The following is a 17152-nucleotide window of genomic DNA, read 5'->3' as shown; positions in this document are numbered from 1 at the left end:
ATGCTTCCTCTCTCTCTCCTTTCCTGCCAACTTCTCTTCCAGTGTGCCAAAAAGATGAAGGTGACATCCTGCCATCCACCCCTTTAGACTAGATCAATAGATCTTTAGTAAAAGAAAAAAAACCCCATAGTGGATACGCATTAACGGATAACTTTAGCTAGAAATCGGTTTGTGTGAAGAAATTCATCTTACCCACAGCAGACATCACGTGACTCTAAGAGGAGAAAGATGTGTTTACCAACTGAAGGCGTTTGATCGCGCCGAAACCTCAACACAAAATTGCAGAAGTAAAGCATATTAAACAAGCAGTGCCGATCATTAGTGTTCCTTTCAGCTAAACTGCAGTCCAAAGACCGTGCTCGACCCTTGCCTTACCTCAGTGTGGTCAGAGTGAGCAGAAGTGTGGCAGTGAGTGCCGAGCTCCTGTGTGAACGCTGCTTCTCGTGGGCTAAGATGAGTTTCTTCACCACCTTATCACCCATTTGTTGTGCTGATACTATCCCTTGTTGTGCTCCCCAAGTGTCTAGTCTTAAGTCATACCTGGTGGCAGAAAATGCAGCTGGTCTCTGTCCACAGAATCAAGTTACATGTGTACGTGTGTAACTGTTCCCTTCCCCTCTGATGTTATTTCTGTTAATTAAGGTTGGGAGAAAAAGTGCTGTAGGTTTGTCTGTTTGCTTATTATGTGGAACGAGGCCTCTCAGGTAACAATCCAAAGTTTGAACCTCTTGATGCACTGATGCTCCTGATATTTGCCGGGCTTGTCAGTGTTCACAAACGTGCCCTTTAGAGGATTACAGAAAGCAGGCCGGTCCAAAAAAACAAACAAAAAAAAATGCCAGAGGCAGCCAAATTCTGTTGAATTAAATGCCTATGTTGAAACCTCTGTAATATTTTTTATCTAATGTAGATCGTGATTAAATTTGACAGATTTAATTAAAGCTTGCGAAATGTTTGCGTGTGTGTGTCTGTATTAGATCCAGAGCCAGGTGACGCCCCATGCCATCGTGGTGCTGCCTAAAACTGATGGAATGGAGATGCTGCTGTGCTACGAGGACGAGGGCGTCTACGTCAACACCTACGGTCGAATCACCAAGGACGTGGTGCTCCAGTGGGGAGAGATGCCTACCTCTGTTGGTATGTCCTACGTGTATATTTGAAGTGTATGTGTGTTAATTGATTTAAATAGATTTGTATAACATAGGGGACATTAAAACAGTGATATACCAGCACCGATTTCAGCGCCTGTGTATGTGTGTGTTGTGATGCAAATCCAAAGTGTTTGGTGAGGTGAGGAATCTGAGAAATGAGCTTATCGAGGGGGTTCATTTAAGGTTTAATTACATTCAAAAATCACATTATAACATCAGCCTCCACAGGAAGGCCTCCAGAGCTGCTTAGCAGGCAGCAGGAAAAAGAGGGAGGGGGGAGTGAGGGTAAAAGTTGGAGAAAGGATAAATGGATATTACATGAACGTGAGTAAATATAAAAGGAAAAGCGAGGGAGTAAGACACAGGGGAAGAGAGGGGGAGCAAGCAAGAGTGAGCGAGGCCAACAAAGAAATGAGGATGAGCTCTGTTTGAACAGGAAATGCCACTTAATTTGTTTGTATTTTACTGCCCTCGTGTGGCCACCAGGGGTATTACCACTTTTAAAGTTGCCTCTATCTAGAATAGTACTGGTGTCTCCAGATTCTCATGTGCATGTTGACGCTCGAGGGTGTGGAAATCGTTTTTTTTATTGCGTAAAGATTGCCATCACTGAGACCGGGGACATGCCCCGTGAATTGACTTGCGAGGTTCAAGTGCAATGTCAGCAAGCATCTTCTCTGCAGAAATATCACCAGGTTTCAGTGGCACTGCTCTGTATTCAACCTGGACCTCTGATTTCTGAGTAACACATCATTAAATGATGTGACATTGCTAAAGCCTCCAAATGAAGCAAAGCGTTGGTAATGAACCAAAAGAGCAGTGGCTTGTGTCTGTTGTGTATCTACATGCTTGGAAAAGAACCAAATGATATGTAGCATAAATATGTTTACGTTTTTTTGTTTTTTTTCCACTATCACTTATGTCTCACTTGGGTTCTTTCCTTTCCAGCCTATATCCATTCTAATCAGATTATGGGATGGGGTGAGAAAGCCATAGAGATCCGCTCTGTGGAGACAGGTCATCTGGATGGAGTCTTTATGCACAAGAGAGCCCAGAGACTTAAGTTCCTCTGTGAGCGAAACGACAAGGTAAAACACAGCTGTACTGCATGTCTTCTTCGATTGTCTGTGATTCTTATTCATTGCTTGGAAATTATTAGGGAAGAATCACAAATATTGATGAAGGCTTGACCTGCTCTTATCTTGATTTGCACCCTGTCTCAAGCGGCGGCGATTTCATCACTGCCTCTGTGCACGTGCATACATTTTTAGCACGAAGTTTGGTATACAGCACATTGCACAGATCTTTGAGATTTTAGTCAAACATATGTACAAAAGCTAACGTCAACACTGCGCTTTAAATTAATTCAGATGCATGAAAATAAGAATACCCTTAATTGCCTGCTATTAGTGATATTTACTCCAAAAAGTAACATTTCAGAAAAAGATTGCGAAATGATAATAATAAGAAATGAGAGCTGATTTGTTTGTAATATTCTCTCTCTCTCTCTCTCTCTCTCTCTCGCTCTCGCTCTCTCTCTCTCTAGGTATTCTTTGCATCAGTGCGTTCGGGAGGTAGCAGCCAAGTTTTCTTCATGACCCTCAACAGAAACTCTATGATGAACTGGTGATGGCTCCTCCCACGGTCCACTCTGCCTCACTCTCCCATTGGCCAGCCCACGGCACATCTCACAAACGAACCCGACCGCCCGAGAGGCCACAAAGTGAACTCTTTTAACACTGGAGAGACTAAAATGGTGTAGAGGAAAAAAAACAAAAAAAAAACAAAAACAAAACAACAAAATTATCGTAGAGAACAAAACAACAAACGAAGAGACATGTCACCCTAGATTATGTCGGGTCATGCAGAAGCCATCGTTACTCAACTGACTGGCAAACTGGTGCCACTGACTTTCCAAATATTCTCTTCTGACCCTCTTTCTCTGTCTGTCTGTCTGTAACTCTTCCCCCTTTTTGTCCGTCTCGTCTCTCCAAACGGACCAGTGCATTCAAGTGTGCGTGCAACTGTAGTAAATACACTTTACACCTGCCCACCTTCTGTCGCTCTACTTCTCCTTCTTTTTGTCCTCGCTTCCTAAGCCTCTGCTCCTTCCCCTTCCTTCTGCTGGATCTAGTCATCACTGACGCCTATGCCCTCCATTTTCCCTCCCTCCCTGTCTGCCATGTGTGGGCTCGTTCCTTTGAGAACTGCACCTCAAGGGACGGAGGAAGAATAGATGAATGAGATTTAATATAAATTTAAATGTACGCTTCTGAATATGACAGTGCAGGGAGGGCAGCTGAGAGATGACAAATCTACTCGGGACGTCGGCGGTGAATGCAGACAGCCTGATTGATTTTCTTTCTCCTCTGTCAGTCCTCCTCCTCCTCCTCCTCCACTTCCTCCTCTCGCCATCTTTTTTTCGGGTTCTGAGTCAAACTGAATTGTGATTTTTAGTGTTCGATCGCATTTCGCTGATAGAGATGCGATGAGACTCTGCTGTCATAGGCGAGTCGGAATAGTATGCAAAGATGATGTCTGTGTCCCTTTAAAATGAAATCACTGGTCCATTCCGTCTTTTCTCTCCTTTTCTTCCTCTTTCCCCTCCTCCCATCATCATCATCATCACTCTCCTCTCCCTGTTTTCACTCTTTAAACTCTGAAGGTGCTGCATCAGATATACTGTAATATTAAATGAACAATGAGAGCGTCATTCAGTTCATTGTTTATTTTTCGTTCTTTTCTTTTCTTTTCTTTTTTTCTTCTGTGTAACAGTTTGGAGTCAGTCAGTCTTTGAAGCTTGAGGAAATGTACAGCACATGTGTCTCTGAAATCAGGAGTGTGTGTCAAATGTGTGTATGAATGCGTGTATAATTGTGTGTGTGTGTGTGTGTGTGTGTTTGACTTGATAAAAGTGAAAGTGGGGCGTTGAACTTAATGTCCACGAAAAGTGGACTCGAGTAATGTTGTCTTTGTGCGTCAACTTCTACCTTAATGCGATCAAAGCAACACTGAGTGTGTTTACAAGCAGATTTACAATATTATCTTCTTAGTATGAAGTTTATGAGTTGGTGAACACCATGCATTAAAAAAAATAGGCAATATTAGTGGTTGATTTTTATTTTTCATCTTTGTGTGTGTGTGTCTCCTTTTAACACAGTAATGTTCTGGCTATTCATGACTACAGCCACGTCGCTGTAGGAGATAATGAAGATGCATATAAAGAGCTTATGAGTACGACCTCCACAGGATATGAGCCGCTGTCCCGAATACTGTGTGCGCGTCAAAGCACCCGTCGTCGAAAGCTGTGGTGTCCTTTTGAATCATGCTCCTCTCCTGATTGGCTCTTCTGATTCTGATTTTTGGCTCCTAACTGTTTGTACAGTGCCTAGCATGATGTAAGCAAAACTAAAATGAGGCCAAGAGATTATCACTTGTTATAATTAATCATTTTGTTGCCTATACGGTTACTTTACACTGTTTTTTTTCTTTCCTTTTTTCGGTGTGTGTCTGTGTGTTATTATCTAACTTTAACACATTGCTGATGTTATTTGTCTCTTCTAATAGAGATGTACATTAACATTGAGATTGATTTATTCTTTGAAAGGAGTAACTGAATATGGGATGACATGAATTTGCCATTTCTAAATATTTAGAACAGCTCAATCATTAATACATATTGTATTAAATCTATAACACTATTGAGGGCGGACGAGTTCATGTACACTCATCCATGTCGGAGAGCAATGTAATGCAGATTGGTCTTTTTTTTTTTCTGCAGATGTGGCAGTATGTTGGCCTATGGTGAACAAACTTAAAGTGGCACAAAAAAATAGACTCATTCCCAAATTATGTAACGATCATTTGCAATGAAGTTTTGTTTCTGTTAAATTATTACTTTTTTTTTTTTTTTTTTTTACACATCCATGCAGTAGCTGTTCCTGCGGAGCTGCAAGTTAGGTTCACTGATCTCTGTTAGGGGGAGCAGGCTAACATTTAGCAATAAAGAGCCAAGCTGAAGAAAACCACCGTCTTCCCTGTGTGTGTGTGTGTGTGTGTGTGTGTGTTTGTGTGTGTGTGTATGTGTGTGTGTGTGCGCGCACGCATGCATCTGTGTGTATGATTAATGAACAAGTGTGAATGGGGGCATTATTACTCTGTTTGTCCATTGTGGAATTCACTCTTCCAATTGGAAAAAATGATGATGGTCATTACACTGAGATCTCTCCTTTCAAAGACGAAACCACTGTATTCTTTATTCTGTTTCTTTCTTGTTTTCTTTATTTTGAAAGAGCATTACTAATGTCCTGTTTTGGGATTTATTTGTTTTGTAAAAGAGATGCTGTAAGAGAGAAATAAATGAAACTAGAGCATTATGCTTCTGGAAATGTGTTTTTCTATTTTGTGGATGTGTTCATGAGAGAGCCTTTTTGCAAGTGTTGCACATTTGTAGCCTCGACCCTCAGACTTTGTCCACCTCATAAGTATTGTGTTAACAGCAAATGTGTGTGTGTGTGTGTGAGAGAGAGAGAGAGAGAGAGAGAGAGTGTGAGAGAGAGAGGAGAGAGAGAGAAAGGGAGAGAAAGAGAAAGAATAATGTCAGAATACCATTGATACTGTCCAAGAACACAACAGAACACTAATTTTGCATTGTTTTATTAATTGCAATATACCGTTTATCATTGTCAATATATAGTCCCAGCATGCAACACCACACAACCTAAACCCTAACCCTAACCCTGAAACCAGACAGCGTTTCCATCAATAGATTCCAGACTGTTTAACTGAATATCATTTTATTTATAAGTTTGTGTTTGTGTGTAGAGAATGAATGAGACTTTTGTGATTTATGTGTTAGAGTTCTGTCAACATTGTGTGTGTGTGTGTGTGTGTGTGTGTGTGTGTGTGTGTGTGTGTGTGTGTGTGTGTCCATGTGCATGTGGACATGCATGTGTTTGTCGATTAGAGAGTGGACACGGCGTGATCGAGCATGCAGCTCCATTGATCATTACCAGCCTCCTGGCTGACACTGTGGACCCATCATGGACTCTGGAAAGGTAAGATAATCCTCAACAAATTTGCTCTTTACATTTACTATATAAAATGTTTACACGTGGAACATCTTCATTCTGAATCATGTAAGGAATATTTGCAAAGGCACTTCTTTTCTGTGGTCACTACATGGCAGCACTAAATTGCTGAGATATGAAGTGTTAAGCACTTTGAGTTCCTCACAGGTTTTTATTCATCAGTGTGTTCTGTGTTTGCATCGACGTTTTGCTCAGGACACTGTCATGATGTAATTCTTATGTATCTGCCACAACAAGATCTCAGTTGAAACATTTTAATTCATTAAGCAGTCTTATGTAACTTCTGTGTGTGAGCACTCTTACGTTAGTCCACAGAGCAGTAATAAAACGTTTTTTTTCTGTGTTTCTAAATGGACTTTAATTTGTGACTGCACTATGCAACTGGAGCTGAGTGACTGTTTACACACTCATGTCTTTGCTTTTGTGCATGTGCAGGTTAAATTGTTGCATGTTTTGTTCATGCATTCACATCTCGGTGTGTGTGAGTGTGTGTGTGTGTCTTCTTATCAAATTGATTACCTTTCACCCCTGCAGCAGCTAACAGGTACGCTGGCTGTGGCTGTGTTCGCAGCAGCTCTGGGGTCCCTGCAGTATGGCTACAGTCTTGGAGTCATCAACGCACCACAGAAGGTAGGCTCTCCTTTAACACAGGCTTCGCTCCCTTACTGGGTCATCTAATTGCCTCACAATACTGATATTTGCATGGAACTCAACCAGCCCAAATAAACTTACTCCACCCTATGGACATACTCACTCCTCTGCAGCACCGGAGAGAATCTAATGTTCTGACAGACCAATGAACAGACTTACCTGAAAGTCTCTGTAATGAGTAGCATTTTGAGTGGCCAACAAATCAGAATGTGCCAAGTGCTGATGTCTCTTTGCTGCAAGCTGCTGGCACAGTTGGCACAATTTCAGTCCCTGTTGAAAGACCACACTGTGCTCACCATGGATAACTCTAACGAAGACGTCCTCCTCTCCAGCTCTGGTCAGATGGCATGGTTCTCTTTTACTGCCCCTGTAGACTAGATCCTCCTTATAGAGAGAACAGCACTGTTGCTGAGGTGTTCCTTCACCTCACTGGCCCCTGTGTGAATCACTTCTCGGTCTGTGTGGAGCATGGAGCTATGAATGGAATCTCTGGTTTCCCTTTCTGTTCTGTTCAGCCACACCTGTCCTACAATTGGCCAATTTAAGCTCGTGATTCAAGTGGACATGCTCAAATCTGATGTTTTTCACTGAGTCATGCCTCAGGCTGCTATATATGTGACATTGGCTCAGCTCAGCCAGAGGTTGTATCCAGTACATCAGCACAGCTTTGGAGGTGTTGATGTTGAGACCAGGAAATTTCCCCAAAACAAGATGTAAACATATATGGTATGCTGGAATTAGAAGTAACTAAGTTGAAGAAATGACAAATACACAGCCAATGAATCAAACGTGCCACTAGTTTATGAACATGTGGCACACTTCAAATGTGATGTAAGTACACTACCATCCTTAAAGTGCCACAAAGCTAGAGTTACGGTTTATAAGTGGCACCTTTCCAACTGGCCTCTGCTACAGCATTTCTTTGATTTTAATTGACAAAGTGATTTTCAATTGAAGTAAATATAATTGTTGCAAATATATTTCTGTTGTTCTCTTGTTTAACTGAAATAAAAAATCTAATCTAATGTTGCATAAGGAATGCCATAACTACAATGCATATTTGTAAATGAGATTTTAGCAAAATGGATCCATATATGTATGTTTGTCTATATTTGTGTCTACCTTCTTGTCTTGCCTCGCTCTGTCTCTCAGTACAGTGCAGCTCTGATTGATGATCAGTAAACATGCCTGTGTCATAGGTCATTGAAAAGCATTATGGGCTTGCCCTGGGGGTCTGGTCGGAGAGGACTGCTGTCCTTCCAGAAAACAGCACAGAAGAAGAGACCCTAGAGGCGGGACACCACCCTGATGTGATCATGTACTGGTCGTTGTCAGTGGCAATCTTCTCCGTTGGTGGCATGTTATCCTCCTTCCTGGTGGGATTTGTGGGAGACCTGAGAGGGAGGTGAGAAAGGAAGGAAAAAACAATAAGGGTGCAACAGTGAACGAATGAAGGTTTAGTGGAAAAAGTTAAGTCAGGATCAATATGGAATAATGCCACAGTACACACATGCACAATTCCATCATTCCTCTTTCGCTGTACCTGCCTCTGCCACCTTTCTATCTGTGTCTGTCTTACAGGGTAAAAGGCATGTTAATGGTCAATGTTCTGGCTATAGCTGCTGGACTGCTGATGGGTCTTTGCAAGATGTGGAAACCTCACATTATGGTCATCGCAGGCCGTGCTGTTATGGGCTTTTACTGTGGTACAGCAAAGCGCATGTTATAACCGTCAATGAATACTCACAATTTAATTGGAAATACCAATGTTTATGGCTTATATATTATAGAAGAGGCAAGTTGGCCTCATTAACTTTAGGAATATTGCCCTTAATGATTGAAAGCTACCTACTTTATTTCTAAGAGAAAATACACATATATGAACATATTTTATATTATACAGCTCTTGGATAGATCACATGTAACTTCATGTATCTAACAGTGAATGTTGGTTAGCTCACGATGTGTTTGTTTCAGGATTAACATCTGGATTAGTGCCTATGTACATTGGAGAGATTGCACCCAAGGCTTACAGAGGGGCTCTGGGAACTTTACACCAGCTGGCTATTGTCATTGGCATCCTAATCAGCCAGGTGAGTTGCTCTCACACAAACACACACAAGCACAACAGCATATTTGCTTGACGACACACCAAACATATAACTTAAATTGTACGTGTGTGTTTGTGTGTGTGTGGATGTGGATGTAGGTAATTGGCTTGGACTTTGTACTTGGTAACGATGACATGTGGCCAGTATTACTTGGTCTGTCTGGAGCCCCGGCTGTATTACAAACCCTGCTGCTGCCTCTATGCCCTGAGAGCCCGCGTTACCTTTATATTGTATTGGGCAAGGAGCAAGAGGCGAAAAAAAGTAAGAATTACATACAGCAACTCTCCGTGTCATCCTTTTTTCTTCTCTCCAGTGCTCTCTTGTTCAAACACTATACACTCACTCATTCAGAAAATTACAGTATAGCCGAGAGACTACACAGAATACTTCAAAGCCATAGTTCAACATTTTGAAAATAGGCTTGCTTGCTTTCTACTCAGAGTTACATGAGGACTTCGATACCACTGTCATGTCTGTATGGTAAATATAAGGCTACAGCCAGTTAGCTTAACTTAGAACACAACACATTACTCACATCTCACATCTCATTTGTTTAATCTGTGCACAAAACAAAATATAAAAATGTCAATTAGCTTTTTATGTGGCAAACTATTTCTCACTTGTACTAAACAACAAGATATCATGTGTTAATTAGTAAGCTTAAAGGTGCTAGTAGGTAGATTTGTCACTTGGGGACAGAGCCAGGCTGGGTGTGTCCCCCTGTTTACAGTCTTTACGCTAAATTAAAGTAAGCTAACCGACTGCTGACTGTGGCTTCATATTTACCATAAAGACATGGAAATGGTATCGAGTTATTCATCTAACTCCCAGCAACTAATCAAAGAAGTGTATTTCCCAGAATACAGAACTATTACTCAATTACATTTTGCAATACACAATACCTGCATACTTTTACCTAAGTTAAATATTCGAAAGCAATACTTTTATGCATCTTTATATTACAGCACTGCTACTTTTATTTATTTATTTTTTAAAAAGGGTCTGAAAACCACTGCAAATAAATCATTAATAAAGACTCTTGTCTCCCATCACTCTCTGTTTTGTTGCAGGTCTGTATCGTCTGAAGGGGGCGTATGATGCAACTTGTGATCTGGAGGAGATGCGGAGAGAGAAAGAGGAGGCTGACAAGGAGCCCAGGATCTCTATCCTTTCTTTGGTAGGTCTCATATACAAGAAGTGGACATATATTTTTACAACTATGTAAATCTTTTCTCTTGTAGATTTTTTCTTTAAACTTTGCAATATTGCAGATGTGTTATTTTACAGTTAAATAGTTAACTGTGTGTTTGAAACTCCCTGAGCCAGCAGAACACTCTCATTACACTAAAACAGTCCTGAGGAGTCACGATAAGTGCTGCATTACATTCCTCCTCAGGGCGGATACTGACACCTTCTGAACTGTCCAAATTAATCAGCAACCAAAGTACACTGACTGTCTGATATAACGCCGCGGTGACAGTTAATGTTAAATCATTAGTTAGATAAACGATATAATAACTTAGTTTAGTTTTAAAGGTTATTGAATTTATGAGAAATGTACTTTCTGTCACGGCAAATGCAGCAAATGCATATTTCAAGTATAACAGCAGACAATGAAACAAACATGATGTTGTTAGATATTGCATGCATTTATGAGTGACTACACTCTAATTAGCATACACTAATTAGTTTTAAATAAAGCCAAATGACAGGAAAGAAATACACTCAACACCTGGTTATAAGTTAAAAAATAATTTATGTGTATTTGAGATGTGAGCTTTCAAAAACCAGTGCAGTGACAATACTTTTGCTGTTTTGTACTCTCTTGAAGATCCGCTCCTCTGTGTACAGACAGCAGCTGTTTGTTGCCCTGATGATGCACCTCTCCCAACAGTTGTCTGGCATCAACGCTGTGAGTGGAAAATTAATTTCAACTTGCCCTTTCCCTGTCTTTCATTCTTATTCTCAATGATGGTTTCATTGTCAGAACATACTGTATGTGCCCTATCAGCAGGACCAAGGGCAGAAGTGGCTAAATGTTTTGCTTCTTCATTTAAAAGAATAGAAGTGTACAGTTCATGGGATGTGCCCTAAGCAAAGCAAACACAAAAACTGTTCTTTTATATTTCAGTTCATGGAAAATTCATACTTGTTTTGTCTTCAAGATCTTTTATTACTCCACGTCTATCTTCGCTGGGGCTGGTGTCGCTCAGCCAGTCTACGCCACTATAGGAGTCGGGGTTATCAACACAGTCTTCACTATGGTGTCTGTAAGTAGCTACACAGATGCAAAACTCACAGACACATGCAGACACAAATGTGGACGTTATACATTTCCCTGTGCTGGTATTTCTTCTACACACATACCCTGAAACACACACAGAGATAAACAGTGCACGGTGTGTTCTAGGTTGCACTGGTGGACAAGGCTGGCAGGCGTACTCTGACTCTCGCTGGTCTGGGAGGGATGTGCTGCTGCGCAGTTGCCATGACAGTGGGCCTCCGATTCCAGGTTTGTTCAATCGACCGTCAGAGCTTTAGACTGTCACCAACTTGAGCTGAACTCCCATCCAATCAGTACAGGGCAGCCCAATTTCAATTGGTTTAGCAGCTCCTCTATTTCTGAATGTTTTCCCCAAAAATGTTGTGTTGCTCTCACTGTAACATCTGTGAGGCTTGTTTGAGAATATTCCTATTCGTCACATATTCAATATAAGTTTTCAATATGAGCATCAAAGTCAGTTCTTGAGATCTGGAAAGCTAGATTATGAATATGAGCAAAAGTGTTTAATATCCTTTTAAAAACCTGCAACCATTTCACTTCATCTTTGTTACACAAGATATTTCTCAACCAGCATTTAATCATTTTGTCTTGACTGATGTACTCCTCCTGGCAGAATGACTACACCTGGATGAGCTACGTCAGCATGTCAGCTATCTTCCTCTTTGTGAGTTTCTTTGAAATTGGCCCTGGTCCTATTCCATGGTTCATAGTGGCTGAACTGTTCAGCCAGGGACCTCGGCCTGCGGCCATCGCTCTCGCTGGCTGCTGCAACTGGACCAGCAATTTCATCATAGGCATGACCTTTCCATATATACAGGTAGGCAGAAAGGACACACTGTAAACTTGTGGAACATGTCTTTCCTTCATTCACACAAAATCAGACTTCTGTCTTTTCATTTTTTTAAATTTTCTTTTCTATTTTCAGGATTGGCTGGGTTGTTATGTGTTCATCCTGTTTGCTGTGCTGCTTCTTGGTTTCACTGTGTTTACTTATCTTCGGGTGCCTGAGACCAAGGGCAAAACCTTTAAGGAGATTGCTGCTGCCTTCCAGAAGGGACGGAAACAGCTGGCACAGATCCCCAAAGACAATACCGAACTGCAGCAGCTCAAAACGTCCACAGATGCATAAAAAAACAGTTGCGTGTTTGTGAAGTCTTATTTGTATATGGGGTGCCAAATGGTCAGTATTTCAAATGCATTTATAAATACAGTGTTACAACAAGTAGTCATGTTAATATTAACCAACAGGATTACCTATGGGCTTTACTGTTTTGGTTCACTTGCACTACTCTCATAGCAGGCAGCTGTTTTCAGTAAATACTCTCTAAAAACATGATGTGTGCTACCTACCCAGTGTCAAACAAGAGTGAGACAAGCTTAAGAGCCAGATATTTTCAGTTTGTTGTTGCCCTCAAGTGGCCAAATTAAGATATTACAGGTTTACCACTAAAATGCAAAGAAACAATAGAGTGCAATTAATTCAGCCAGGAAATTAAGCTGTTTATACTTAAATAACAAGACAATAAAGTATTACTCTTTAGTGATTTTTGGTTACCACATACAGATATTATTTATCCATGGAATTACTCCATTATCTCTCTTGAAATAATAACATAATTCCCACATCCACTTAAAAATGTATTTTGCTTATTGTAACTTTAGGTTCGATCCTGACTGTGCATATCGGTGTATGTGTATCTGAGTTTTTAAGGCGTGTATGTATGAGTATGACTTTGTGACATCAGACCTAATTCGGAAGCCAGTCCTGACCCAATTTGCAACTTACAGGAGTGTGGAAACTTCAAACTTGCAGTGTACATATACTGACAATGGACTTTTACCTGAAGTAGTTAGAGTGCAATAGTATTAGGGCATCCACATTCCTTGGTAGTGGCTTTTAGAAAACCCATGTAGAAAACAAATAGAGTGAGCAGATGAGTGAACTGATACTAGAGGAAGTTTACTGTTTTCAGACAGGTCTATTTACCCAAAGACACATTCCCTGCTACACAGCTCCCAGCAACGCTCCAGGACAAATTCAAGGCTAATTACAAGTTGGCAGAGTCAGCCTTTCCCAGGAAACATTGCCTTTTCCTGAGCTAAACAGTCACAAGAAAACACCAGTAGAAACAACAATCTATAAAAAAAAAAACTTACAGTATTTTGTGTCATCATAGTTGTCTTATACATGTTTTCATTACAAATAGGCTATTAAACAGATAAAATAGTACTGTATCTGCTGGTTTGTGTTCTGATGGTATAAAGAGAAACAACGAAAATGAACTGTCTTCTTTCCATGTCTAATAAAAAAAAAATTGTTTGCCTCTGTGTAAAATGGAAGAATTCATATGAGTTAATGCAACTATATAATATAACATTTAAAAAGATGGGCAAATGGATAGTCTAGACAACATGAAAAATTTGAAATTTGTGTCCGTACAAATACATTTTTTGTCACATTAGTAGGCTACTCAGATACTTGAGTAAAATAGCAACAACTTAAGTATCAAAAGTATAGATATACTTGTTTTGTGGATGCACCCCTATCACAGTGGCGCGGCGGTGCGGACGTCCCATCAACAGCCGCTGCACCGTCGACACGCATGCACGCACGCACGCACGCACCAAACACACACACACACACACACACACACACACCGACTGCCCACCCCCCTCCCGCAGGTCGGTCTGTACCTTCCCTCTCTCTGCCCCTCCTGTGGTACAATATCGCATGCGACGTGACTTTTCCTTTTTGCAGTAAAGAAGATGCAAGTTAAGCTAAATGTTGGGACTTTCAAATAACATTTTGACAGTTTAGCTAACGTTAAGAAAGTTGTGGTCTTTGCAGTGTGGTAACGCCTTACCTAATGTGTTCATACTTGGACTGATTTGTCGTCTCGGTAGTAAATAATTAACCTCCAAGTAGAGACAAGATGTTTTGGTGAGCGTTTGAAAGAAGTTAGCACACTGTTTTAGCTAACATTAGCAACAATACCGTCAGTCAGTGTCAATGGGCGTGGGACGTGTTAGCGGGCTGACTTTAGCTAACGATGACAGAAAATACACGAGGTGGAACCTGAAGCTTAGGTGACTGTTTTTGGAAGATGCACATCTGGCCCAGCTGCCACGCAACATAGATGTTGTTGTTCGCTAGCTTTGTAACCTGAGCTGCTTATCCACTGTGACGCTAACTTCAGCCATTGTTCAGAGGGTAATGAACTAGTAAGGTAGCTGACGTCCCTGTAGGATCGTTGACATGTCTACCTCTTAAGACTGGCAGGCAGGTGTATGCCAAGGTAATAGTGTCTCGTGCACTTTTTGGAATGCAGAGTTTGGGGCACCTTTGTGATTTAGTTCGCCGAGGTTCCAAGTGAACTGAGGCAATACCAAAAGGTGAAATGAAAATACTACCGACTACTGATTGGTCAGAGAGAATCGTGAGTCGTGCATCATTATTGTGCCAGACAGTACATTCAAAACAAACACCCGATTTGTAAATAGCCAAGTGACTGTACACTGCTCACTGTAGCCTGTTATATTTCTGTTAGTTATTGGAACTCTATGTTGTTCTCACGTTCAAAATTTTCTCCTAATTATTTTTCTTCAACTCACTTTTTTGGCACTTAACTAGTCCTGCACTGTTCATCACAGAAGGTGGGCGTACTTAGCGTCCTCGGTGACACAGGTCAGATCCACCCCTCACTCCTCCCTAGCTCCACCCTCTCATCCAAATATGGTTTCTTCTGGCTCCAAAAAACCAAGATGGCGACGTCCATTGATCTAAACTCAAGGCTTCAAAACGGCTAGTTGCTACTTGGTCGACACACACACACACAAACGTCAAAATGTGCGGGTCGATCAGGAGATAAGCTGCATTAGTTTTCTCAGCGATATGTCTCATGATTTCTGAAATATTCAACATTTTGTCTGAATTTTTTTCCCATAGAAATGAATGGACAGGATGCTCAGAGGCAAGACATGGGTGACATCACACACAGTGGGAGAAGGTGATAAACTGCTTTGAAAAATTTCTGTTCAACTCATCCTCATGGCGACTACCAAAGCACTGACTTACAGAATTTGGACTACGAGCTCCAAAGTGGCAGAAGCACCATCCAACTGCTGCAGTGACCGACCAGAAAAGCAGAAGGAAAACAGGAAGTGGGGCATTTTTAAAATTGCTGTACCTCCCACATTTTTGACACCACAAATGCTGTATATCACTGTGTTCAGCAGAGCCTCCTCTCTCATAAAATATGACACTTAAGCGATAGGAATTAGGGTCTTTTACTGGTAAGCCAGAGTTTGAGAGGTGTCTCTCAGCTGAATCCATGTCTCACTCAGTAGAAACTGAGCACTTAGAATTAGTTGATTTTTACAATGACGATCTTAATGGTTTACACAGGTGATCGGTATCTGTGATGGTTTCCTGGTCCTAATGGATGGCAAAGGAGAAACTAGAGAGGACCTTAAATTGCCAGATGGTGACCTGGGCAAAGACATCGAGAAGAAGCTTGCCAGTGGGGAAGAGTTTCTGGTGAGTTTCTGTGGCCTGATTTGAGTTAATTAGTTTTGTAATCATGTGTTACATTCCCATACAGTCATACAGTTTTAATATGTTCACCTAAATTTTGACCGTGTCCAAGAGCTGCCCTTTACAATGTGCAAGCATCAAACAGTTGGCTTATTCTAAGGTCATCAGTTCTTCATTCATGGTTTTGTGCTTATTGTGGTGGACTATTGTTTGCTCACAGTACTGTTAGATTGATTTACCATGCTTTTCATACTCCTTTAAGGAAGAAAGTACATGTTTTTCCCCTAATTTTATTTTTGAGGTAAAACTAGAAATTTAAAAGCTGTTAATTACTTGCTCAGTTTATGTATTGGCATTACTGAAAACATTATATTACAATGAAAATCTGATATAATACCTTTTCACGCCAGTCTCACTGACTCTGACAGCCCTGGGCACCTGGAAACTTTTTGTAGAATAGAACTAGTCAGCTGAAAAAATGTTAGTATGAATTTAAAATAAATCCTTTCTTTTAATAATGCTTTACAGATGGAAACCTCTTAGCAAGTTAATTTAGAAAGCTAGTAATTTGGAACACCTGGTCTCAGATATTATATTTCTCTTCCCTTTTCAGGTCACTGTCATAAAAGCTATAGATGAAGAGCATATAACTCTCATCAAGAGCACGTCTTTTCAATGAGCGCAGGACAATCCTAGAGACCTCACATTCTTATCCTCCATCATGGTTTTCAACCCTCGCCAAAGCTACTGGCCCTCATCCCACATCTCCACCAGTTTCCAGGCCATTTTCTCCTCTATGCTGTGAAACTTTTTTTCCTTTCACTTGAGGCCTTTATGAGCTGACAAATATATTGAAATTTATTTTGAAAGAACAAAACACTGAAAAGCTTTACTATTAGTCTTAAAATAGTTTTATCTTGAAGCATAAAGTGGCAATAGACAACTTTCCCCCCTCAGTATTTACAAGTGGCATTGGTGTTGGTGCCGCTGTTGCGAAGACGAATATAGTTCATTACACCACTGTTCATTTTAGAATGGCCACTGCCAGGAAACGTGTTATTTGTTTGGATTATCAAACGGACAATGAATCAATTGTTGGCTGCTAGCGGTAGCATTAGCAACATCACTACTGCTATCAACCTGGCTACTGTCCAAAGCAAGAAACAACCATAAGAATCCTAATTTAAATCTGATCTTGGTGCTATGATAAAGGCACCTGCTTGTATTAATGAGAAGGCAGGTTTTGTTACTTACTGATTTGGTAGAAATAAAGCCAACTGAATGTCCGTTCTGAACCCTCTTTTGAGCTCTCTCCATAGTCAGACTGGCCA

General features: G+C 40.8%; 2 protein-coding genes and 1 long non-coding RNA gene across 3 annotated transcripts in view; all 3 read left to right on the top strand.

Annotated features, from left to right (window-relative positions):
* The window catches only part of LOC111225927 (TRAF2 and NCK-interacting protein kinase-like), a 58199-nt gene extending 55145 nt beyond the window's left edge, over positions 1–3054 (top strand). The window contains 3 exon segments of the mRNA XM_022750979.1: positions 978–1137; positions 2100–2239; positions 2698–3054. Of these exon segments, the coding sequence (XP_022606700.1) occupies positions 978–1137; positions 2100–2239; positions 2698–2781 (384 nt within the window). The 3' untranslated portion in view covers positions 2782–3054.
* Positions 3055–6167: 3113 nt separating this feature from the next.
* On the top strand, positions 6168–13439 carry LOC111225928 (solute carrier family 2, facilitated glucose transporter member 2-like). The gene is made up of 12 exons (XM_022750980.1): positions 6168–6208; positions 6776–6871; positions 8092–8297; positions 8474–8598; positions 8870–8985; positions 9102–9264; positions 10074–10180; positions 10835–10915; positions 11169–11273; positions 11414–11515; positions 11901–12104; positions 12213–13439. Exons 1-12 carry the CDS (start codon positions 6194–6196, stop codon positions 12414–12416), a joined length of 1524 nt encoding a protein of 507 aa, XP_022606701.1. The 5' UTR covers positions 6168–6193; the 3' UTR covers positions 12417–13439.
* Positions 13440–14292: 853 nt separating this feature from the next.
* On the top strand, positions 14293–16618 carry LOC111225956. Its single transcript, XR_002665285.1, has 4 exons — positions 14293–14374; positions 15234–15294; positions 15693–15824; positions 16435–16618. It is a non-coding gene; the product is annotated as an uncharacterized LOC111225956 (long non-coding RNA).
* Positions 16619–17152: the final 534 nt, after the last annotated feature.

Source organism: Seriola dumerili, unplaced genomic scaffold, assembly GCF_002260705.1.
Source record: "Seriola dumerili isolate Sdu_G_001 unplaced genomic scaffold, Sdu_1.0 BDQW01000149.1, whole genome shotgun sequence".
Lineage (NCBI taxonomy): Eukaryota > Metazoa > Chordata > Actinopteri > Carangiformes > Carangidae > Seriola > Seriola dumerili.
Note: the sequence above shows the minus strand (reverse complement) of the source record. Positions and strands in the feature narration are given on the sequence as shown.